This window comes from Neolamprologus multifasciatus, chromosome 12 (assembly GCF_963576455.1).
Source record: "Neolamprologus multifasciatus chromosome 12, fNeoMul1.2, whole genome shotgun sequence".
Taxonomy (NCBI): Eukaryota; Metazoa; Chordata; class Actinopteri; order Cichliformes; family Cichlidae; genus Neolamprologus; species Neolamprologus multifasciatus.
The window spans coordinates 34,722,103-34,748,471 of NC_140450.1; the positions used below are offsets into that span (position 1 = coordinate 34,722,103).

The following is a 26,369-nucleotide window of genomic DNA, read 5'->3' on the forward strand; positions in this document are numbered from 1 at the left end:
GTCTATGACAGTGGAATATGTTGATTCTGTCTATCTGATAACGGAACACGTATTGAGAATATGTGAAATCCTATCTCGCTCTTGACGGAAGCAGCTGCATCTTTTCCCTCTCCCTTACTTATCTTTCCTGCTTGGCTTCTCATGTCCTTGTGTATTCTCGTGTAACTTTCTAACCCTCAGAGAGTCTCTCAGTCTTGTTCTCTAAGACCTAAAGAATTATGAATTTGATCAACTGGTCCCTTAACAAAATTGACACCCTATTTTTGATGAGAAGCCTGGGCTCGGGAGAGCCTGATTGTCCTGCGGAGCCCCTTGCTGCCGGATACTCGATGGTCGGTCGCGTCGTGTGTCTGGCGACACTCTCAATAGAGAACATTGAACGAGATCTACCCATTCGGAACCATGATAACAGAGTTCTGGCTGATTGGAGCTGGCTTGAACCTGGCTTATCGAAGAACAAAGAAAGCGGTCCCACAAGGCTGGCCGACGTGATTGACGATGGGCAATCTCTGAGTACTCACACTGTGTTTATTGAACGCAATATGGATAAGATCTTAGAGAAGTTCACGGCTCTGCAATGGGAAATTTATAGACCAAGTGACCAGTGATGGACATTAGACCAACTGTGAAATTGCATGCAGTTGTTCACATTAACCCAAACAATCATGTCCTTCACTCATTTGGCTCCTGAACAAGAAGTTCTCTCTGATCCTATCCTTCAAGGACACCTGCGTCGGATCAGGACTGTTGACTTTGCTTAACCAGGTAAAAAGACACTCTCTCTCAAGTTGAACAGGACACACACACACGTACACTGACGCAGATGTACACCCCCCCTCCAAACGCCTCCGATGGTTGCACCCACCCGATGCAGACGGCGATTGACCGGGCCAGCGTGGAATCATGCTGCTGTCTACACCGGCGACCTCTCACCCCATTTACCCATCCCTGTTGCTTGTCATGTGTTTTCATTGTGTTACAGTGTGAAGATTCATGTGCTTTTTGTGCTGACGAATTTTTGTTTTCTGTTCTCATACTGATCCCCTACCAGGAGCTCAGTCTGAGTAGAGTTCTCTTTTTCCTCCTCCACTCCCTTATTGTGATGCCAATGACAATAAAGAATCCATGAATTCTTTTGGACCTAATACTGATCTTTGAGGTATGTCACAAGCAACATTCTTCAATTTAGATTCCTATTCATTTATTTGTACATATTGTTGCATATTCACTACATAGCTTTTTATCAGTCCAAAACCACTCCCCTAAACCCATACTTTCCTTTTTTTTTATTAGAATTTCATGATTGACAGTATCGAATAGGGCTGCCACAAACGATTATTTTGATAGTCGACTAGTCACCGATTATTTTTGCGATTAGTCGACTAATCAGATCATCGTCCATTGGACGTACAACGTACAGCTTATTGCACCAGCAGCATCTGCTCTTATATAACTATCATTAGCTTACAGCTTTAAGTGTTTAAGGTATGTGCTAACTAAAAATAAAGACAAGATGATAGTTTATTAAATTTTAATGAAATTTGCAGATTGTTTCGGTGAAGTTTAATAAACTCCTTGCTATCTAAAATATAACAGGACACCGGAGTATATTCTCGAGCATCTCACACTTCTGATAATCAGCTGTCTGCTTGACGTTTATTCAGCTGTGTAAAAACTATAACTTTAATCTCAGCCAAACTGATTTACTCAGGAACAAATAAAATACTGAAAAAAGCCAAACAATAACATTTTAAGTTATCTAAGTGACTTATATATCATGTTTAACCTGAGTAGCGAAAGACGGTGGTGGGTTTGAAAACGATTTGCCGGGAGTCCGGTGTTCTCACGGCTCTAGTGAGCCTAGCCCCCGGCTAGCTATCGAGCTAGTGGGTAACAGACGTCTCGAAAACGTTGGAGCGCTTTTGAAAATATGTGGTGTCTTGATAAACTGAGCAGATATTTGAGGTTTACACAGCTACATTCTCGCCTGAAAATATGTTAAACGTTTATTTTGTGACCCAGAAAGAATAATAAGAGTAATATTAAAACTAACTAGCTGCCGCCATTGTTGGAAACTGAGCTGGGCTGCGCTATGAATTCTGGGACACAGCTTCTTCTTCTTTGGGGTTTAACGGCAGCTGGCATCCTTGTACATGCAGTGCTGCCATCTTCTGTTTCAGTCCGTTATTACACTCTTAAATCCTACTACTTATTCCTGCGTCTTTTGTGATCTTACAAAGCTTCAAACGACGCATCGACTATTAAATTATTCTTCGACGATTTTGATAGTCGACGTATTCGTGACTAGTCGACTAATCGTGGCAGCCCTAGTATCAAACAGTTTTTTTTTATTTAAAAAAACTCCAAGTGTGTACTTCTTATTATGTAGGCAATTCACATTTGTCCACAAAACTGTCAAATCTTTTTATCAATTTTTATAAACTTTTTATAAACAGTCACTGGTCTATAATTTGCAAAGTGATGCTTTTTACCTGTTTTGTAAATTGGAATAACTTGAGCAACTTTCATTTTTTGAGGAAAAAAACCTTTTTAAAAAGACAAGTTGAAAACGTATTTTAACGGTTTCCAATACCATAAATAATCAGCAACTCTCTTACTGTTACAACATCAATGTCATTCCAATCTGTACTGGTTTTGTTCTTAAGTCTTCTAACGATGTCATATATTTCATTCTCTTCCACTGCTCTGAGCTTCTATTCCGTTCAATATTTTCACCAGTGTCCCTTTCTATTCCATCGACCTTTATTTCCTCTGCCACTTTTGGCCCATATTTACGAAGAATTCATTAAAACCATTTACTACCTCTTTCATTTTGTTAATGCGTTTTGTCCCTTCTATAAAGTACAGGGTAATCATTGTTCCTTGATTCATTTTTGATTGTACTGTTTATGACATTCCATATACCTTTTGTGTTTTCTTTATTGTGTTCTAACCTTTTAATAAATTATTATCTTTTACAGGTTCTCATTATATTAGATAGTTTGTTTTTGTAAGTTTTATATTTCCTTTCAGTTTCAGGTGCTGTTTTTTTTATGAATTCTCGATATAGGGTGTTCTTTTTTTTGCTGGCATTTTGTAGTCCTTTAGTCATTCATGGTCTTCCTGCATAGTTGTGTTTCCTGTTGATTTCAATCACCTGGCAGTTTTTACCAAGTAATGTGTTACTAATGTGTGTTTAATGTATTCTTAAAAATGCTTCGTAAGGTTTATTAACTTCATGTACTTCTTCATGTTCATAAACATGAACATGAAGAAGTTCCTTGCTTTAAAAGTTCATTTTTAAGACAGTTAAATGTCTTCTCTGTTCTAATCCTTTTGTAAATAATCTTGTGTTCATCTCTGTTAACTTTATAATGCCAATTATAAGATGCAAAGACTGGTAAATGGTCACCTATATCATTAATTATCATTGATTGATTATCATCTCCTTACAGGAAATAAAACTTACTTCCTAGCTTTCAGAAAAAAACATTTCCGACATCATTGGCTTAGAGTATCAAAGATAATACAGCACTCAAAAAACACAGAATTTACACTACACTTAACTAACGATTAGCTTGCTATGCTAACGCAGTTAGTCAGCTCACTGGAAATGAACAGGAATCATAAAAAAAGGTACATCGGCATCAACCAAAAATGTCCGCATTTCCCAACAAGCGGAAGAGTAAAACCCTTTTTTTTTTTTTTTTTTTACAAGAACTAGGGAAAAATTCCTGGTGACTTGCTCCGACCAGCATTTGTAGCCTTAACGTTGTTCTCATTCGCTATAACGTTCAAGTTCACAAGCACTACACAATCTCAGAGTGCCACCTACTGACATTCTTTGGGAACCGCAGTTAATTTCATGATGCAATTTTAGGTGGGTTACATAGTTCATGCATTTATTACTTCTAGGCTGGACTACTGTAATTCATTATTATCAGGATGTCCTAAAAACTCCCTGACAAGCCTTCAGTTAATCCAAAATGCTGCAGCAAGAGTACTGACAGGGACTAGAAAGAGAGAGCAGATTTCTCCGATATTGGCTTCCCTCCATTGGCTCCCTGTTAAATCCAGAATTGAATTCAAAATCCTGCTTTTTGCATACAAGGTCTTAAATAATAAGGCCCCATCTTATCTTAATGGCCTTATAGTACCGAATCACCCCATTAGAACACTTCCCTCTCGCATTGCAACCTTACTTTTTATTCCTAGAGTATTTAAAAGTAGAATGGGAGGCAGAGCCTTCAGTTTTCAGGGCCCTCTTCCATGGAACCAGCTTCCAGTTTGGATTTGGGAGACAGACACTATCTCTACTTTAAGATTAGTCTTAAAACTTTCCTTTCTGAAGCATATAGTTAGAGCTGGATCAGGTGACCCTGAATCCTCCCTTAGTTATGCTGCAATAGGTGTAGGCTGCTAAGGGATTCCCATGATGCACTGAGTGTTTCTTCTTCAGATTCACGTGGACCATATTGGACACCAGGGATCAGACATCAGTTATAACAACATCCGTCACCAGATTGAAGAGGGTCTCAAAGAACAGTTTAATGATGCCGAAATTGTGAGGGCTGTCATGATATAAAACCTGGTAATTTCAAAGACATGCTAATGAACAATGATGAAATGACAGTAGAGGACAGTAGAAAGTAGAGCTCAAAGTGTCATGGTCTGGAGTCTGGTGACTCCATGTTCGTGTTTTGTGTTTATTAATATTTAGAGTTTTCAGGTTTGTTGTTGTTTTTTCCAGTGTTTAGGTGTTCTCTGTGCTTCCTTTGTGTTTCTTGTGTTCATCTCATTTTACTTTGACGGTCCCGTGTCTCATGTCAGCGTGTCTAGTTTTGTTTTCCCTTGAATGTTATGTCTTATTACTCCCAGCTGTGCTCCTAGCCCTGGGTTTCTCTCTATCAGTGTCGCGTCGTCCCCTCACCACTCCTATGTGTATGCGTTTTTACTTCCGTGCTCTCTAGCTCTGTTAGCATTTAGTTTCGAGTTTTGGTTTGTCTTTTGCAAGTGTTTTTTCATGGTGTTTTGCAAGTGCAATAAGGCAGCCTCCTTCGGTTAACACTTTGAGTTCGAGTCCTGCATTTGGGTCTACATCCTGCCTGCCACACAGCCGTATCATGACAGAACAATGCAACCACACAATGGACCCAACAGTGGCTGGATAATCCTGAGGAGAAGTATTGCTTGGTTTCCGGTCTCCCCTGGCTACTGAGTTCCCTTCATCCGCTTATACAGGATTTTCTCCTTAACACTTTGCATCTTCACTCACCAACTGCAACCACTCACCTGCCACCTCCGCCGGAGGATTCGCTGCCTGGCCTGCCGGAGGACTCGCTGCTGGACGTAATGCTACCATTAGCAACTTTGACATAGAGGCATGTGGCTCAAGTCACTCCCATTAATATTTATGTGGCGGGGCGTGGTCATTGGTGCAGCTGCGGCGAGGTGGACACACCTGAGCAGCATCAGTGATCAAGCCACATCTGTATTAAAAGGCTGTATTGGGTCTTGAGTGTTGTTGTTAGTAGTGTGTATGTTTGGCTGCGAGCTGAAAGGCTGCAGCCGTGTCTCTAAAAACACCAGCCACCAGCCAGGTGATAGTACCTGATACCTGGTACTTTTTTAGTACCTACTCCGTCAGGGTTCCAAGAGATTCAAGGTGATGCCCAACAGTGTGAGCATCCATCCATCCACCTATCATCCAGTAGAGTTAGAAGTCGCGCCTGTATGGGCAGTTAGCTGCCAGTGTCCATCCCAATTACCAGACTCAAGCACCCACCAACCATCTGGGACCAGCACCATTCTTTAGCAGCACAAAGACCCATCATAACAGCATTCCAGTATTTTTTTTTAATGTATTTATTTGATTAGCATTCAAATCTCTCAGTGAATACAGAATAAAGATCTACCACAAAGTAAGAATGCACGAGATAAGGCTAATCAAAAAGGTACTGGCTGAAGCACATGCTTATTATGCCAAGCCTTTTAACAAAAGATCATTTAGCATGCAGCTCACATAGATAGAGCTCGAAGCAAAAGAGTAAAACAAAACAAACAAACAAAAGAACAAAACAAAACAAGTATAAACCTCATTCCTCCCTTGCATACCAGCCATCATACATAACTGCACAAAAGAGAATGTAAAACTCCTTCTATTCCTGATCTAATTAAGAAGGACCCCAGTGAGTTTGCACAGCTGAATAATCCTCTTGACAATCTGCTGCCACCAGATAGAACAGATTTATTCAAGGATGGATCATTTGAAACTGAGTGAAACTCTCCTCGTAGCTGATAGCTTAATTCTCCAACCCCCTTATCATGACACTGTGGAAGCTCTATCTGAGAAATTCGGTCAGCCCCACCAGTTAAACTCACAGAAAGATTGTAAGTGTCATGGATGCACCAGATATCCGTCGTGAGGATGTGGGGACTTTTCAGAATTTTGTGCTGCAGATTTGTGCTCTTGTTGGTATGCTGAAGACCCTTGGTCTGGATGGTTAAGTGAAACTGTCATGACTCCTTAGTAAAATCCCTCATTTAGATGGAAGCTAGCGAGCTAACTTCCTGCTAATTTCTAACTCTGTTAAATGTCATAAATTCCGTTTTGCTTTCATGGTTGCCTGGATGATAAACTCAATTGTTACACATGGTAGAGCAGAACGCTGATCATTTTATTACAGATGAAAGACTTTAGATAGTTTTTCAATTCTCAGTGATTTATGGACCTGCAGCAGCGTTTGAGCCCAGACATGGCTAGTGACGTCAGACTTAAAGACCGGATAAAGAGTGATATGAACATATCTATAACTTACCGCAATGAAAATGTCTGGAGCACACCAACAGATATTTGGAGATGGAAGAAAACTGGATATCAGCTCGTCTCACAGCTGCTATCCAGACTAGACGCCTTCTTTTGGTAGCATCCGATACAAGAGCTGCCTCATGTTGCTTCCAGGTGGGGAAAGAATGAAAAGATAAACCATTTTCAACCTTATTGCCTTGCCGGTCGTGCGATCTAACTTTACAACCGACCGCACAGCAAGTATGAACCATAGCTGGTGTTATCCGTGTACGCTCCACTTTCGCTAGCGCTTTGTTTGGCCCAGAAACATGGCGCCTCAACCAAAAATCATGGTCACGCCCCCTCTCGTGACATCACGCCCCAAAAGCCCTATTAGACTAATCGTTGCGTCACTTCCGGTATTTCAGACAATCCCTTTCCGTCAAGGATTTTTAATTTGTTGTGGGTTTTTTTAATTTGTTGTGGGGTTTTTTTTTAATTTGTTGTGAGTTTTAAATCTTACAAAACATGCTTTGGTTTTGTCCAGTGGACTCTTGCTGCCTTTAGCAGAGAGTGCTAATTCTGGGACTGGTGGATGTTTACAGCACACAGTATATGAAGAAAACTATAAAGAGGTTTACATACAGCCTATAAAATGGAGTGATGGTAATACAACCACAAATTTGTTTCACAGCTGAAATTAATCAGATAAAAATAAAAACTGCATTATTTTTTAATGCTGTGCCACTGGTATTCTATTTGTACTTGTCTAGATTTATACTCCTCTACACCTCTTTAGATGCTGTATTGCTTTAAAACACTGATGTGAAGATACCAGTGCCCATTCTGCTGGTTAAAAAAATAAGAAGGTAATCTTTAAATACACCGAATGTTCAGGTACATCCTGAAGGGTGCAATATTCCACACAGGCAGGGGGGGTCACTGTTTGAAAACAGTTGCAGGTCAGCTAAAGTACATACAGTGGCATAACACTGCAAACCAGGGATACTGGTTAAATGACCATAGGGAGATTTTAAATAGAAAAAGCTAACAAAAGATCAAAATACATATGTACATATTACTCACAAATCATATCAAGTTTGAACTCTTTTTTTTTAGGGAACAGAAGTCAAATTAACCATGCGTTCAATCTGGTTACAAAAGCTTTCTTCACATTAATAAATACATTACTCATACGTCACCTGCGTGTGGGTAAATCCTGGAGTCATACAGGAAGCAGCGGAGCCAGCTTCCTAGGCCTATTCTGATATAGAGTGAAATCAGCAAGACTGATATGTGTGTGAGCACATGGTTCCTGACAGTTATTTTGTATCCGTAATCATAATGCAACAATCAAAAAGAGAAGTGTTTGGATAAACTGTTGTTTATTTTCAGGCTGTTTTTTCAAGATCCAGTGCATTTAACAGTGCATTGAAACATTTGATTCTGTGACGCATAATTACCTGAACACCAATGACAGGGTAATCAGAAACTTACAAAGTAGCCAGTAATCCTGGTGATGACTCGTGTGAACTTAAATCTTCTAGAAAAATATATATGACCCTATGACTTGTCATAGGATGTCATTTTAGCCTGCAGCCTGAAAATAGAGCGTAAAATGTAAATCATGGATGGAAGGTTACATCGGACACCAAAAAGCATGTATTCATGCACTGCAGACGAGCTTTTCTACACTTCACCCAGACAAGCTGTATTTAAAACCACTAATGTCAGAACCATTGACTGTTTTCTACAGTCAGTGGGTTGGATCAGACATGTTCTCCACAGTAGTCATCCCCAAACTGAAAGCTGCTTTTCAACTTTTCAAGTTGGACAAGAAGAACCTAACAGCTTTAACTACATCGGGATGGAGGTTTATTCTCTTCAGAATGAAATACAAGTACAACAAGATACGTACATAAAGAACCTACAGCCTATTCCTATTGATCCCAGGTTTCAGTTCTTGGGTGAAAGCAAATCTGTCAAATTAGTGGTGTTTAGTAATTTCTTGATGGAAAACCTCTCAGATGGAGGCGCACAAGGTGGACATTTTATCATGTTGATGGGAGAAGGTGGAACGTTTTCGCCCATATGTTGTCAGTCCAAACTGATCAGGAGAGTGGTACAGAGTACACTAGCAGGAGAGACTTTGGCCCTTGCAGATGGGATCGACAGTGCTATGTCAGAACAGTGTGAGAATCTCCAGCATGTTCATCACAAATGGAATGGGGGGGGGGGGGGGGGGGAGATGGAAATAAGGAATTGTTGTGTCTGTTAAAGCACAGAATCAAATAAAAAGAGTTATGTATGCATTGCATTGCTAAAAGATTAATAATAAATCATAATGGGTGTGCATGAATTAAACGGTCCTTAAGACATGAGAGAAAGGAGAAGTGATTTTTGTTTGTATGAAACTTAAGAGTTTTTAGGGAAGTTGAGTTGCAGCATTGTTGGGTGGAGTGGAAGAAAGGAAATGCACTAAAACTGCAAGTCATGCCAGTGCGTCAAAGATAAAAGGGTGGGCCTAAAGAGGAACATGACATGTCCGTAGATGTTGTTTCCACCGGTAGATGTCTAGGTAGGTCCGTAGAGGTGTATAAAAATGAGAGGCAGAAGCAGAGAGGGGCTTTTTCCTCTAGTCCCGAGCCGGTGAGTAGGATGAAGACTGAAGATCTGCAGTGAAAAGACTTAGAGCGAGGGACGACAGAGAAGTCATAACCCTTCACCGTGGATCGACTGATTGGATTATGAATTTTGAACTGCCTACTCATCGTATGCTGAGTTAGGATCGGAGTCAAGAAGGTGAAGTCCGGGAGCTTTGTACTGGGCTACACTTTATCTTTCCTTTGGACTTCTGCCAACACAGCAGGGAACTGGATTCTATCAGTGCGCACGATGATCCTCCTTCCCTCCTAAAAGAAGACCCAACTCAACAACGGTTGTAGTCACTTAGCAACAGAATAGTTAGAGTTTATAGTGTGATAAATAGGATATTCTAGTAAATCGTTATAACACATCCTTGGGACCTACTGTCCAGGTCACTAAATTTTACTCAGCAAGTGCCATAGATCATTAGAGGAGAGCTGCCGTTAATAAGTGTGGCTGACAAATATGTTTCATTAAGGTTGCCAATGAGAGCATAGAGTCAGAGGGACCTTCAAGGACCTGCAGTTCAAAAAAGCTCCCTTCCGGCAGCCAAACCCATCTGTTCTCTGATTGGATTGTTACATTTGTGATTCACATGACATTGTCCAATCAGATGAAAGGAAGAAAAATAGGGTCAAAATTCGTACTTGTAACTTGCACAGATTCACGCGTTTGTTTTGGCTACGTCCACACACAAATCTTTTTACACATACAAATCCTGCTTTACAAGTACAACCACATTTTGAGCCCATAGACTACCAAATTTCCCAGAGGAACCCACCCGAGGGATTAATAAAGTTTTATCTTATCTCTAGACGAAGGCAGTTAGAGGCTGAGCGAGTCTCCTCGCCGCCGGCTTAAACTAGTCTCAACTTCACCTATCAGGGTAATACCCGTAGGGATTAAGGGACTCTGACTCGAAGGATGGAGAGCCGGTCCAGACCACCTGTACAGGGGTAACTGGGAACTAACAGCTGTTTTTCTGGCTGCACTCTATTCTGAGCTCACCACTGGTGATGGTACACACAACATCTGTGTAACAGACAACCATTCCCTTCATGATGCTGTCAAGTCCACAAAATCTGTAACTGAGAAGAGGCTGTGGCTCAACATTAGTAGCAACAAAGAACTTATGCACATAGGGACTGTTCAGCACATCATATGGACATCTACCAAAGAGCAGCTTGCTAACTGCCTGACAAAAGTGCACTGTAAAATATAACTTGTTGTTTCAACTTAAAAATATCAGGTAAAGGGCTGCCTTAAAATTTTAAGTTAAGTCAAGAAATATATATAAATAAATTGTTCTTGTAACACAACCAATTGTTATCTTAATGAAAAATCACGTTGTCTAAACTTTCGTCTTAGTTTAGTTGACTGAGATTTGTTAGTCAGTTCAACTCCTTTAATTGTAATTCTTACTTGGGAAAACCCTTTCAGATAAATTAAAATAATCTATTGTTTAAACTCTTGTCCTAGTTCAGTTGACTTGGGTTTTTTAGTTAATGCAAATACTTTAGTACTTTGTTTAACTTAGGAATCTATTTTAGCTTAACTAACATAATCTGTTAGCTAAGTTGATTTAAGTTTATTAATTAACTGAGCTCCTTAAGGTAGCTGAGTGAACTCGTAAATCAGTTTCATTTTAATTATCAGAGTTGATTGACTGGATGTCACTATCTCTACTTTTAAGATTAGGCTTCAAACTTTCCTTTTTGCTAAAGCATATAGTTAGGGCTGGACCAGGTGACCCTGAATCCTCCCTTAGTTATGCTGCAATAGATGTAGGCTGCCGGGGGATTCCCATGATGCATTGAGTTTTTCCTTTCCAGTCACCTTTCTCACTCACTATGTGTTAACAGACCTCTCTGTATTGAATCATATCTGTTATTAATCTCTGTCTCTCTTCCACAGCATGTCTTTATCCTGTCTTCCTTCTCTCACCCCAACCAATCACAGCAGATGGCCCCGCCCCTCCCTGAGCCTGGTTCTGCCGGAGGTTTCTTCCTGTTAAAAGGGAGTTTTTCCTTCCCACTGTCGCCAAAGTGCTTGCTCATAGGGGGTCATATGATTGTTGGGTTTTTCTCTGTATCTATGAAGCGCCTTGAGGCGACTTTTGTTGTGATTTGGCGCTATATAAATAAAATTGAATTGAATTGAAAATTGAATTGAATTGATGTAAAGAAAAATGTGTATTGAACATCTTACGTTTTTTTTTTTTGTTTTGTTTTGTTTGTTTGTTTAGCTTTCTAACATCCATTTCAGCAAAACTTCCTGTTAGGCTTATCTTAGATCTCAGGTTTAAATATCTACATTCCTTTAAATTAATTTTCTGTTGTTTACAGAAAAAAAATAAAAACCCACAGATTCCATTAAAGTGTATCTGATCATTTCAAGCAGAAAGTTTGTTTTAAGAACATGACAAGACAATTACTCATGAGCACGCAACATTCAACATTTATTGTGCCATCTTAGTTATCTGAGAAACAGAAAAATCAGTGACGTAGCTCATCAGGCTCACAATCCATCAAAACTCAAAAGTTGCTCGCTGTGAAACAATAAATTTGAACTTGGTCTTGAGCCCAGTTTGGGTGAAGATTAAATTCTGACCAATACTCTAGGAGCAGTAGTGATTCTTGTGAAGCAACAACATAAAGTCTGCATTAATGTAATGTATCAACGGAACACTTGCTATTTTAGAAAAGTTATTCTTTACATTTGCAAAATTTTTAAACTTCATTGTGCTCAGTCACACCTGTTAGCATAAAACTTGAAATATTAAAATAGTACAAAACCTTTGATAAGTGACAGTAAAGATCAGTTTATAACAACTAAGACATCAAACTCTTGTATTTGTCTTCGTTTACAATTGCAACAAATTCCACAGAACCAACATCTCTGAAAATGAGTACATGCTTCTGAAACATTTGATAAGATGCATATTTCAGAAACATTAGTTTGAGTCTGCTCAATTGCAAAACAAAGGAAAAACTACTGACTTGCATGAGATAAGCATCTGCGAAGTCCACCATTATATTGTTGTTCACATAAGTTTCTTAAACAATGAACAAATGAGCAATTGTCTAATCTGGAATGTAAAGTGTAGTCATTTATTGACATACAAAAGTGAGAATGAGAACTTGCAAGAATAAAAAACAAACAGTAAAATAAAAACTGTCCTTAACACTAAGGCAATTGTATGCTGTGAGCAAGAGTCTGTTTCTTAGACCCTGCAGTAGTGAGACGCACTGCCTTCCACCAATGTTCATTAGGACGTTCTGAATGACTTCAAAGATGTCCTTAAGTTCCTTTGGATAGTCTATGTTGAGGGCAAAAAGAAGACCCATCAGCATGGAAATGGCACTTGAGACATCCCTCAGATTAGACAGGATTACTGCTGCCTCAAGGACAACCAACACATCGATGATGTCTTCTTCTTTCACCATCACAATGCCAACTTTCATCCTCTTAGAAAACGTGTCTTCAATACCTGTCGGTTATAAAAGGGTTCAAAGACAAAAAAATATATAAAATTACACAATTACAATTACACAATATCCCTCGTGCTTAAGAATTCATGTCTTTCCAAAGAAGAGCCATACTGATGCCTTGGATGATGCTGATTGGCTTTGGGTAACACTTATTAGTTGTTAAAGCTTTTTCAGAATGAGATATGCACCCCCATGTTACAAATCCATTTCTTGCTTTAAACAAAGACCATGTTCATAAATAACTGAGCATGTCTACAATGTAGCTGCCATCACCAGTGTGTGTGAATTTAAATTTACTTGTGCTAAATATTGGCTGTGCTCTAAACAAACTGCAGCTACACTACAGGATCAGATTGTGGCTCCATAGACAATGCTCCTTTAATCAGTTTATTGATTAAAGTTTATTCCCCCCCCCCACCCCCCCATATTAACAGCATGAAGAAAGAGCATATAGACATGGCTGAACAGGTTGCATAATTGGCACTGAATATCAACATCCACCTTTACCCAGCTGCCCAATGACTCTGGGCCAGTGACCTTTAATTGCTTACCCAGTCTCTTTTCCAGGGTCCAGGACATTTCACCAAAGTATTGCCCCCCACAGCTGTAGCAGCCACTGCAGGCCCTTAAATATCCTAATATCTCTGCCATTACAATATACAATGTGAGAAATCAAACGTAAAGCTGAAGTGAACAGTACAACAGCGAAATGTCAAAGACCCTGGTGAAGACATGAATAAACACAAGACACTAATAATATCAATGCTAGCTTGCCAGTTAGTTTCTCTGAAACCCAGACCATCTCCAGTGTTAAAGATCTTGTAATAATACATTTGGTGAGGAAGAAGTACACATGTTATCATGTGGCATCTACTGTTTCATAGATGCCACATGTTTAATTTAAAATCCACTGTGGTGCTGTCATTATTAAATTTACTAAAAGAAACAATGCTAACCTTCGCAGTCTTGAGAGTGTGTGAGGGATCTTCCTTTAGAAAATGAGGCCCTCTGTCCTCTTCCTTTGTGTAGGGCTCTGGTCAAAGAAGTCAAAAAGAAAACAAAAACACTTTTTAAACAGTGTTTATGAAGCATGTAGACAGCTCCAAATTCACAGCTTTTTGATACATAATTCCATCAATATGTGATTATCATTGAATCAGGCTTATCAGGACATTCAAGTAGAATATGATATCCAACCTACCACCAATATACACAGATTCTGTAAAAGTTACCAAACTAAATGTCCAGTTGTGAAATATGATGACAGACTTTACTTATCAGCTTTCTTTCAATGAGTTCATCAGTTGAACTGGATAACCTAAAACTTACACAAAGGATTAGATTTCGCAGTTGAACACTTACATCATCATCGAAGCATTTTATGAGCCTAGTTAGCCCTCCTATGCTGCTCTTGATTTTGTACAGCTCCACGAATCTCTCCATAATGGTCAAGCACAGCAAAAAGGAACCCTTTCAGGTCAACAGATGTAAGGCGGGCAAATTCTGCTTCAACCTGAGCAACAGAAGAAGAGGGGTGGGGAGTACAGGCAGAATAAAAAAATTATTCTTTGAGACCCAAATTTAAGCAAACCGTCATCTAAGCAAACAAACAAAAAGATGCACTTTACCTGCCGTTCAGCGAACAAGGAAGTTCAGAGAACAATAAGCTCTGTCTTGATATCTTTTAAAGTAGAATGATTGTGAAAATGACTTATGTGATGTAAAACTTTAGTAAACGTGCGATTAAAAGAACACTGAGTAAAAGGACAAGTAACAGTTTCCTTATTCCTCAGATGTTTATCTTGATGAGCAACATATTGCTTTAGTCCAACTGCCTCATTAAAGTTACACAACAGGCTTTTTACATTAAAGCCAGCAAGTCCATTACATACTCCCTGTTTATATCTGAAATAATGTGCACATTCTGTGTGTGGACAGCAATTTACCCAAAAGAGTGCAAAGTTTGCTATTAAGCTATTAAGTTACAATATAATCTGTGGTGTTTCCAGTATGGCAAAATGCACAAATTGTAACTTACCATTTGACTCCACTGACAAAAATAAATCCCCAGCATCAAGTTTGGCTTCACAGACCTAAAATAAGTAAAATAAAAATATATGTTATAATTATTTTGTTTTCGCCATTTATTCATGTTTGCTAATTTTCTGACATATAAACAATGTTAGTTTTCTTACAATACAGGGAATGCAGTTAAATTAAAAGGTAAATTATGCAAAAAACAAAACAAAACAAAACAAACAAACTTCTGCAGTATATCATGCTAAATCTCAGTGTCTCTTATGCCAATTATTTTATCACTACAGCTCTTTTAGTATGGAAACTCACACAATCTAGTCATACTGATCACAAGAGTTCAAAAATAAGTTAAAATAGTGAGCTGTTGTTAAGCATAAAGCATTTCAGGGTAACAAATAACTGCACAATATAATTAAAGCAAAAAATAAACACACTGGAGGACTATCTGATAAAAACTAATATAATGCTGGTTTGTAGACCATATTTTGTCTAAATCCTCAGTGCACTCTTGCAGCTTAGCATGCAGCAGTTAATAACAACTTAAGTGATTACATAGGGGTAAACAGATGACAACAAGCATAGCAGTCCTGCCAAAAAGTTATTTTTGAACCCAGTCAGTTATTGGAAATATTGCCAAAATGAACTTCCACCAAAATACAACAACCTGTGAACTTGAAAGAAATTTACAAGTACAGAGACAATATGAAATAAACTTTATTAATTAGCTGAGTTAGCTTGCTAATATCACAACAGTGGTTGAGTGCACAACCTTAAAGCTAGCGGCACAATACTTGTGATTTGGTCAGTGCCACATTAAACCCATAAAAAAGGCCATATGTCATTTTATTAGGTCAAGTTTGGTCATGACACACAAGCTGGACCTTGTCGGCTAAAGTTACATTAGCTAAAGCAAACATTTCGGCAAAAGAGAAAACCCACGTCATGCCATAAATTCAAAACATGTTCCAACTTTTGTAGCTCTCTTTCCTTATAGTTATAACCAATGTTACTCACCTTGAAAGCATATTCCAAAGAAGACAATTAGAAAACGTCCAAGTAAAGTGAGCATGTCGTTAACCGCCAATTCCTCATGCACCTCGATAGCAGTCACGTGGGACAGTTTTGAATCCTGCTGTGCTCAACTTACCCACATTGTCAAGTTCACATAAGTTGCTGATTTAGCTGGACATGAGTTTTCAAGTTAGCTTTTTTTGGTGTAATTGGGACGTTTTTAACTTGTAATTCTATGTTATAACAACAACTTCAGTCATCTATCGTCAAACTGATATAGAATAAGAATAATAATGATAATGATAAAGAATAATATGTTGAAATAACAAACATCTAGAATTACATTTTACAGCGTGGGAACATCAGCACTTGGACTGCTAAGAGCCCTGAGAGAAGTGGAGTGGCAACTGAAAGACTGAAAGGACTAATGACTAAAAAAACAAAAATAACACACATAAAAAAATGATTTTTTGAAACGCTAGTGTAGAGTGTTATATTATGTTAAGCTGTTATATTGTTCAAAAAGGAAAAAAATATTGTACTAATCTGTTTTCTTTTCCTGGGAGAACGAAATGGAGAGATTGTTAAGATGTAAGTGTCCTACTGCACAAGTGTCCTGTGGGGAGGCGTGGCTACCCGCAGGCGAGAAAGGGGACGTAGAAGTTTGGAGGGTCAGTTTTTTCTGTAGTTGTATGAAAGAAGGCGATCATTAAAGTTGGAGTTACTATGCCGGTTGTGTGATTATTGTGCTGCGGCATGGTCGTAGCCCCCAAAAAGGACAAAGAGAAAGTCCGCATCTGTGTGGACATGATCATTAAATGAGTCAGTGTGTCATGAAAGATATATCCTCCCCTCTGCAGACCAAACACTAGGAATGCTTACAGGTGCGCAATATTTTTCCAAGCTCGATGCTAACATTTTGGCAAATACCCCTGTCCAAAGAATCTGCTCTCCTCACCACATTCATTACGCCATTTGGTAGATACCATTTCAATCATTTGCCGTTTGGCATTTCCAGTGCATCAGAGCATTTCCAAAACATGATGGTGATGGAAGTGACAGCCTCGCGGGAGTCGTGTGCCACATGGACGACATCCTGGTCTGGGGATCCACAAAAGAGGAGCACAAAATGAGACTCCACGCTGTCCTTAGGATTCATTGTGTCATCAGAAGGTGTGAGTCCTGACCCTGACAAAACCAACGCAGTGCAGAATATGAAAGAGCCAAGCACCATGAGCGAGCTTAGGAGCTTCCTTGGAATGGTGAACCAGCTTGGGAAACTCATCCCAAACCTTTCCGAAAAAGACAAGCCACTGAGAGACTTGCTTTCAACTAAAAACATGTGGTACTGGCAGCCTGAGCACATAAAGCATTTAACAGTTTAAAATGACAAGTGTAATCCGTTCTGGTACTGCAGCTTTACAACCCAAACAAGCCCCAAAGGATCTCAGCAGACGCCTCTTCTCACGGGTTGGGGGCGGTTTTGCTACAGAAAGACAATGACGTGTGGTCACCAGTCGCTTATGCCTCACGATCCTTGACGCCCACAGAGCAGCGCTATGCTCAGCTGGAAAAAGAAGCGCTGGCACTCACTTGGGCCTGTGAAAGATTCAATGACTTCATTCTGGGGCTACACTTTGAGCTTGAGACTGACCACAAGCCACTCGTGAGTCTACTCGGAGGGCAAGCCTTGGATTTGCTTCTACCGCAGATACAGAGATTTCGCATGCGCAAGCCTCACCACAGCCGACACGCTCTCGCGTTTACCGCTGACAAACAGTGTGATGCCCAGAGACAATGATCTTATAGAGGACACTGATATTTACGTTGACACAGTGCTGGAGGGCCTTCCTACTAGCAGCAAGTATCTTGCAGATCTCCGTGAGCAGCTACAGTCTGACAGTGTCTGTTCCCAAGTCATGAAGTTCTGTGCTGAGGGCTGGCCGGACAGGAACCAGCTGCAGGGAGTAATAAAACACTACTGGTCAGAAAGAGCAGTTTTGAGTGTACACAAAATTCTTACCTGCAAACATGCAAAATGCAGTTTTGGACCAAATACACCAGGGTCACCAAAGTGTAGTTAAGTGTCAGAACGTGCCTGACAAGCAGTGTGGTGGCCAGGATTAAGTAATCAGATCAGTGAACTTGTCCTTAAGTGCAGGCTGTGCATACAGGGAAGAGTCAATGTGAGGGAACCTCTTATGCCCACATGTTTCTCTGAGAGGCCATGGCAGAAGTTGGGAGTGGATTTGTTCACACTAAAGGACAAAAACTATTTGTTGGTAGTGGATTATTTCTTGAGGTATGTCGAGATTGCTCATCTTAGCCCAACTCGTTCATCCTGATGTGATTGTGCATTTAACGTCAATATTTGCACGTCATGGAATACCTGAAACACTGATTATGGATAATGGCCCACAATTTGCATGTCAAGCCATGGAAGACTTTGCAAAGGACTACCGTTTTGAGCATGAGAGTAACAAGTAGTCCCAGATACCCTCAGAGCAACGGCGAGGCGGAGAGAGGCGTCCAGACCATCAAGAATCTCCTCAAAAAGGCCAGCGATCCATACAAAGCATCGCTGGCTTACAGAAAACAGCACTGGCGAATGGCTACAGCCCACCTCAACTTCTCATGGGGCACAGACTTCGTACTACTTTGCCAATGCTTCCTGAAACTTTAGAGCCATGTCTGCCTGATTTTCAGCAGATTTGTCATTCTGAGAGATCATGGATGCAAAAGCACAAGGCACAGTGACATCAGTCCACCCAACTCCACGATCGTACATCATCAGCAGACCTCAAGGGACAATCAGAAGGAACCGCAGTCATCTCGTGCTGATCCCACAAACAGAGGCTCAAAGCAAAGCAAAGCAGATCCAGTCCACTCCTACAGAGACTGTCCCTGAGCAAAGCACCCCCCATACACCAGGTGTAGTTTGAACCAGGTCTGGTAGGGAAGTGATTAAACCAAAAAGACTTGATCTGTAAAGCTAATTGTTGGAAATAAAAAACAGTTCATATTTAGAAATGCTAAGTTTTGTTTATGAGCATTGCATGTTTAAAAAAAAGGAAAAAAAGGAGTTTAACATGGGTTAAGTTCTAGTTCTAGGAACAGTGAAAATGCTGCGCAGGACCCTCAAGCTCCCAGGCCTCTAGTACAGGACGTGTTCTTGAAGGACAAAAGACCACCCACAGGGTGAGTTGGGAATATTTATATATGACATTGAAAAAAAAGATTACTTATATCCTTGTAAGTATCACTTGTCAAGAATAATTTAGCGTTGTGAAAACTACTTGAACAAAGAAAAGTTGTAAAGTCCTGCTTATTCGAGACCTGTTGAAATATGATGCTGATAAATAGTTATTTAGCCCAAATGTTTTTCCATTTTAGAAAATCACACGTCCCTGATGCTATCCATTCTTTAAGTAGAATTTGAGCAAACCAGTTGTCCTTTTATCAGATACATGTATATTTGTGAACAATATACATTGTATATTTTCATTCATTTGATTTATCTATACTAATATATATATATATATATATATATATATATATATATATATACACATACACATATATACATACACATATATATATATATATGAGAGACGTCTGTCTCGCCCTAGCAGCACCTGTCCCTCTCCTCGTCTTCAGTTCGCCTCAACATACACTCGTCATATTCTGTGATATGATTTACTTTGAGGTGTTTGACAAGGTTAGTGATGTTGCCACAACCATACATGCCAACCCTCCCAATTTTTCCGGGAGAATACCGAATTTCAGTGCCCCTCCCGGAGCCAACATTCTCCCGAATTTCCAGGACAACAAAATTGAAAAACCATATCCCAGAATTCATAGCGCGGCCCAGCCAATTCCAGTTTCCAACAATGGTGGCAGCGACATAGTTTTTTTGTATGTCCTGTCTGGCACTGTAGCAATCAGAATTATTGTCTGAAGGCCAAGAAAAATGCCCAACAGATTTACTTTCCCAAGTGGGCCTTTTGCTATACTGGTCCACTTGATTGTCCTAGTTTATTTGATCTTTATTAGTTATTTTTATTCTAAGTTATTGTAATCAGGCCAGACTGGACTCGGGGACGGGAAAGAAAAACAAGAAGAAAAGTTCAGAAGAAAGTTAACAGAAGGAGAGGGAAAGAAAAAGGAGAAAAGAGATAGAGAGAAGAGACAATGAAAATCTGTTTCATCACCTTTGTCTTTTTTTTTCTCTTTTCCTGGATCACCTGTTGAGAAAAAAAAGAAAACAAGCAGAAGAAGACTAGAGCAATAGAATAAACAACATCATGATGATCTATGGGAATATAACAGCAAATACTAAATGTTAAACATTATTGTGCAGCACGTAAGATTGACAGCACACAGTGTGCTTTAAGGTAGGAGCCAAAAGAGTGTAGTTTGTGTGTGTGTGAGCACCCGTGTGTACACCTGTGAGCATGAACGCGCTTGTTTTTAAAAGGTTCCTACATGTAATGATCTGTTAGAGGGTGTGGGGGGGCCACAGCCCCGTCCACCAGGGCATGAAGCAGGTATGGAGGAGATCAAAACTCCAGACATCTGGAGGCCCTCAGAACACAAGAGACCAACAGAGGGGCAGCACTATCCCAGAAAGACCTGAGGAGAGTCCCATGAGGGGTCACTCGCTGCGACTTAGTTTTAATATTGCTCTGATTTCTCTTTCTGGGTCGCAAAAAAACTTTAAACATATTTTCAGGTGAGAATGTAGCTGTGTAAACTTCAAATATCTGAGCCGACCGACACATTGTCTTCAAACCCCCGCGGTCTTTCACTACTGGGGTTAAACATGATATATAAGTCACTTTGATAACTTAAAAATGTTATTGTTGGGCTTTTTCAGTGTTTTATTTGTTCGTGAGAAAATCGGCTTGGCTGAGATTAAAGTTATTAGATTAAATTAAATGTAACTTTATTAATCCCTCGGGAGGGTTCCTCTGGGGTTTTCACACAGCTGAATAAACATCAAACAGAAAACGATTAAACAGAAGTGTGAGACGGTCGAGCGTTTACGTCAGCGCCCGGTTATATTTTAGATAGCAAGGAGCAGACAGCAGAGTTTCACTCCACCACTCCACTCCACTAAATAAACCCTGTAAAATGTATTTACCCCCCAACAGCCCTTTTTAATGTCTCCCTAGTGTGGCCACAACACCTCACTCTTGGAGCACTTTTTTGCCACATGTATCGCAAAGCAGGTCTCAGCTGTTTGTGGAGGTAAAATAAGTCCGCACATGACTTCAATTACGCTCATCCATTGTTGTGAGTGCGCACGCCAAGGGGCTGCGAGACATTGTTATAGTTTCTTTCCTCTGTGTTCCTGTTAATAATAAACTACAAATTTACTCTAAATTACTAAAATATCAATATTTTAATGTGAGAATCGACTCTAGAACATAAATGATTGGTATCAGAGGAATTGATATTTCAGGATCGATCCGCACATCAGTAGTAGCAGCTACCTCTGCTTACCAATGAACAAACACACGTCTCCGCCACGCTGCGCCTATTAGTACCCACACAGAGCAGATCCATGTGCGCAATACGTAGCTGTGCTATCTGGGGAATCAACAAGCGGTAAACTTTCAGAGGAAGTGAACTACCGACGGTTACGCAGAGAAGAAAACAGCGATGCCTGAGTCAAACGAGGACGTTGAGGGGGCAAATACGACTCCCGATAGCCCCCTCAACGAGACCGCTGAGAAGTCAAGTGCGACTCCTAGTTCTTCCCCCAACGAGAAAGTTGGCTGGGCAAAGACGACTCTCAATTGCTCCTCTTGTTCTCCTTGTTGCTCCAAAGTGTGGGTCGTGTGGTGGTTTTGCCTTTGTGCTGTCGTAGGTATTATCGTAGGTGGTCTGGGGGCAGGTTTGGGGGCAGGGTTCGGGGTAAAGTTCTGGCTATGTCAGGTTGCCCCGTCGGACGACGAGGACCCTAATTGCGCTTTCTCAAAAGCTGCAGTGGCCGCAGACTCCGAGGATTGTTCAAAGATTGGACTGTGAGTAACATTTTAAACTTCTACGACATTTTTCCACATTACATATACGATTATGCACTGATCCAAATGCAAACGCTAAAAGATCTCTGAGAACTGCGTAACCCGCGTCTCATCGTGTAAGTGTGCGATTATGTTTGTATTTTTTCTCTACATCTATTTACAAGATGACTACTCGTAACTAAATTCTATTTTCCCTTCTTTAGGAAACCAATATGCCATTTCATAAAATTCAGTGTGATCTGCATAATACAGCTTAATGCAAAATCTTCATGTCAAGGGCGTAGATTTGGTTTTGGCATTGGTGGGGACGGATGATTCAACCACCGAGCCCTGCCCCGTTTCTTTTTCTTCCCCTTTTTGTCTTTGCTTCTTGATAAAAGGAGAAATATACTTGCCTACATATGCTATTCTACATGCTTTTAAACCATTTAAAATTACAATTCATAGTTTTATATGTTAAATTACTATTAAACAAATGACTGACTAAGTATTTTAGGCTTTAGTTTACTTCAGCCATATTCCATATAAATCAGGTGTCATACAAAAATAAAAAATAGCTTCAAATACAGTCGTGACAATAAAAGAATATGACTTTAAGGACTTAACATCATTACTTCAGTTATAGTACACAAACATCTCCTACACATTAGCACTAAGGGAACACTGAATGACCTGGTGGTTTTTGTCCATAAAACTACTCGTCTAAGATTAACACAAAATAAAAGATCTCTCAGCAACATTATGCAACATTTTAGGCACTATTGCCCCGATCAGATCAGTGAGCTGGGATGTTTTATTCTCAACATGAACTACTGTTACAGCAACAGACATGGACTACTGGTGCCCCACACAACAACTCAATGTCCACTGTGTGAAGCAGCCAAACACATGCCTTCTCCTCTCGTTAACCTATAGCACCAAATCATCAGTCAGTCACCTGTGACCTTGCCTCTTCACCTCTGTCCGAGCTACATGGCAGAGCTGCCTCTGTCACCTGATAAATAACAGTGAGACATTCACATACATGCAGTCACACATGTGCTTCAAATACAGTCATGAACCAGCAAGTCATCATCCAGCTTCACCTGTGATCTTGTGTCACCATCACTCTCTGAGCTTAGTGTTGGTTCTTCTGTCACCTGACAAATAGGACAAACATGACAATAAGAATAAAATGTGGAGCTGCTTCAGTGTTTCTGTCAATTTGTGCAGATCTTGACTCATCAGTAATGTTTGTAGGCTGAGTGCATTTTTAAAACAATTTGTGCAAACTGCACTACAAGGTGGATATTTGCAAAATCATGACTACCTCATGACATTTTGTCTCAAAAATGAACCCTATGAATACGTCAGTGCCATTAGGATGAAATTATTGTGTCACCAACATTTTAACGTTAGACATATCATTTTAACAGCCTCTGTAAACTAATATCCTGGCTTGCTCGAGGCTGCTGTTTTCTGACAGTTTCAATCAAAATTAGAAATGCTGCTCTGAGACTGAGAGAACTAATAGTGCTGCTGTTGTGCAGTTAGTTTCCAAAACACCTTATTCATGGTTACATACAATTTTAGACTGATGTGGGCCAAAGCCTGGCATAGCCTGTAACGTTATTATGACACATTTTATGAGTGAGCTTGGCTTTAAGTGACTTACAGGTTTCTTTGAAAAATACTTTCTTATATCCAGCTTCTTCCTCTTTGCTGCCGTCCTCCTCTCCTCCTCGCAGCGCAGGTTTGCCGCTGCTAAAACTAAACAGAGCTCCCTGAGAGGCTCAGCCAATCACATTGGCCATATTTGTCACATGACGTAGGACTCCAGTAGAGAAATTTAACTCTTTCTGCACCGCTGGGTGAATGAGACGCTGACAGATCGTTTTTTTCTTCTTTCTATCGGGTTTGTTTTTCTTTACTTAAAGAGATCAAATTATTGGTGGGGACATGTCCCTTCCGTCCATGCCAAATCTACGCCCTTGCTTCATGCTATCGTCTAACCCTAACCCTGTCTTGTCTCATTTACATAGAATCACATAAAAAGTGTGAACTACATTTTTAAGCCTATGATACAGAGGATAATACATTATTATCTCCGCCAATGTTTGTGCTTCTAGCTTTAGGATGAGTGCGGCCTGCGATCATTTTGTTTGCAAACACAACAGCTCAAAAAGTTGTAATGAATTCTGTGTTGTAAGGGTGCACAGTGGAGTCATATTAATAAATAATTAATTAATCTATTAAAAAATGTCCTTCATCCACCAAGGTCGACTAAATGATTTATTGGTTAAAAATGTAGAAACAAAACCTTATAACTTAGAAACTATGATTCTTACAGGTGTGATGTGTATTGTCAACGTATAGGGTATAAATATATACCCTATATCATCATCCTACATTTGTCCTCTGACCTCTTCTTTGAGGTTAATATATTGATCTGAAGGTCACAATGATAGTAATGCCGGCTTATTTGGCTCCCAAGCGGGTCATCAAATTTTCAGTTTCTGAAAAAGTGTGTGTGTGTGTGTGTGTGTGTGTGTGTATTCCATTGTTCACTTCAAAGATCTGGACATAAGACCTGTTTTGTTCCCGACTGACAAATCTGTCACGGGCTGGGTCTGTGACCCAGCATTTTGAGGTTATTATATTTGTGTTCTTAGGGATATCGTAGGGAGGTGTATGTCTTGTATTATCAGGTTGCTTTGAGTTATAGGTTTAGTTTAGGTTACTCTATGCATTCTGAGTTATGTATGTGTTCCTGTTCACTACATGTTCTCGTCCTCAGTGTCCTACTCTCAGTTATGACTGTGGTAGGTTTCCCTTGTTGTTTAGTGTGTCTACCTGTCATGTTTCATGTCTGTCGTGTGTTTTCTTGTTGTCAAGCTCATGTCATGTCTGCGTCTTACCATGGCTCTTGTTTTATTTTGAAAGAGTCTGGTGTTCTTTGCTCATTGTATTTAGTTTTACTGCCCCTAGTCTGCTGTGTCCTCATGTGTCTCCACTTCCCCTAATCACCTCACCTCATGTGTGTATTTAAGTCCTCAGTCTAATTGTGTTCAGCTTCACGTTGTCTGCACACGTACCCCCATGTTTTCCTCGTCAAGGTCATAGTTTAGTTCATAGTCAAGTCTTGTTTGTCGTTTTGTTTGTTCATTCGTTCCTTCAGCCAAATAAAGGCTCGCTTTATTTTTGAAACTTAGTTTTGGCTCCACCATGTCTGCTTCTGGGTGCACCTCATCTTCACACTGGCGCACCCCGCCGTGAAAAAAATCACTATTTTTACTGACAACGTCTGTAATGACAACATAGAGGCATATAGGGAGTAATATCCCAGTATCACGCTAAAGCATGTAATAGACATGCTGGTCCAACATGTGGATATCTTGCTTTGCCTCTCCTAACCTTTAAATTTAAATGCATACTTAAGTTGCAGTAAGCTGCAGTACCAGCAGTGATATTTTATTTCAAGCCAACAAGAAAACAAATGTTTAAAGAGACATTACTAAAACATTTACATCTAAATGCATATCAGCTACCTCGCACAACCCTACCTGGAGCCTGGAATGTAATTCATACCTTCCTTGGTTGGCAGCGACTTGTTTAGGTCACAATTATAGTATCAAGTCTTTCCAGTCATGTTTCTGATTCTGTCATTTCTTTTTAAATTACTCAGCTTTTTCTCATGCAGGATTTAATTCAGTTAATTTTAACCTTGTAATCTTCTGTCTTATTTTACCTCTTTTTGCTACAACTTTCAATGTTTTTCTCAGTTTATTTGTTTGAAACAGTATGTAACCATTTTACTTCCATTTTTTTAATCTGCCAACACAATGCTACTGTCTTTTCTGCTTCTTTGGATACAAACTTTCCTGCTGATGTACAAAAATTTGGATCAAAATAAAGTTGTTCCTCCTTGTTTGCCTAATTTCAGAGCAGGTTTAATGCAGTTACCAAAACCTAACACAGGATTAACTCCACAGAGCACTGCTTTCACTTTTAAATGGTTGTTTAAATTGCTTTTCTACTGAAACTGAGCACTCAAAGTGCTTAGGTCCATCAGAGAGCTTTGTGATCAGCTTCACAATCTCTCCAGTTATATCAAACCCTATGCAAAAAATCTTGGTGTGATTTTTGACATATTTAACTTAGTGGTTAAAAACAGCTCCATCTCTGCTCCATATTGAAACGAGGCCTTTTCTTTCTGTAAAAGATGGTGAAATTGTAATTCATGCTCTCATTTCTTCCCACTTGGATGATTGCAACTGACCTTACAGTGGTCTCAGTCAGTCCTCTCTGCCCTGTCCACAGTCGTTATGCTAGGCTCCTCACAGACACCCAAAAAAGTGGATTTATTCATTTCAAGATCCTCCTGTTTCG

General features: G+C 39.8%; 1 protein-coding gene and 2 long non-coding RNA genes across 5 annotated transcripts in view; 1 reads left to right on the plus strand and 2 right to left on the minus strand.

Moving 5' to 3' along the window:
* The window catches only part of LOC146507423 (glutathione hydrolase 5 proenzyme-like), an 86,642-nt gene that overhangs the window by 44,106 nt on the left and 16,167 nt on the right, over positions 1–26,369 (plus strand). Inside the window, exon 1 of one of the 3 annotated variants that reach the window (XR_014877142.1) lies at positions 21,344–22,001. The exons of 1 other annotated variant lie outside the window; for it this stretch is intronic. Coding sequence is in view for 1 of the 2 variants with exons in the window: in XM_085179591.1 (XP_085035717.1) it covers positions 21,637–22,001 (365 nt within the window). In the remaining variant the exon portion in view is untranslated. Of the gene's footprint in view, positions 1–21,343; positions 22,002–26,369 lie in introns of those variants that run through there. One more of the 3 variants, XM_085179591.1, reaches the window with a different exon arrangement.
* LOC146507425 (uncharacterized) lies at positions 8,156–16,251 on the minus strand. The gene is made up of 2 exons (XR_014877316.1): positions 11,955–16,251; positions 8,156–10,393 (listed from the first exon to the last, which is right to left on the minus strand). It is a non-coding gene; the product is annotated as an uncharacterized LOC146507425 (long non-coding RNA).
* LOC146507426 (uncharacterized) lies at positions 20,007–21,716 on the minus strand. The gene is made up of 2 exons (XR_014877143.1): positions 21,613–21,716; positions 20,007–20,216 (listed from the first exon to the last, which is right to left on the minus strand). It is a non-coding gene; the product is annotated as an uncharacterized LOC146507426 (long non-coding RNA).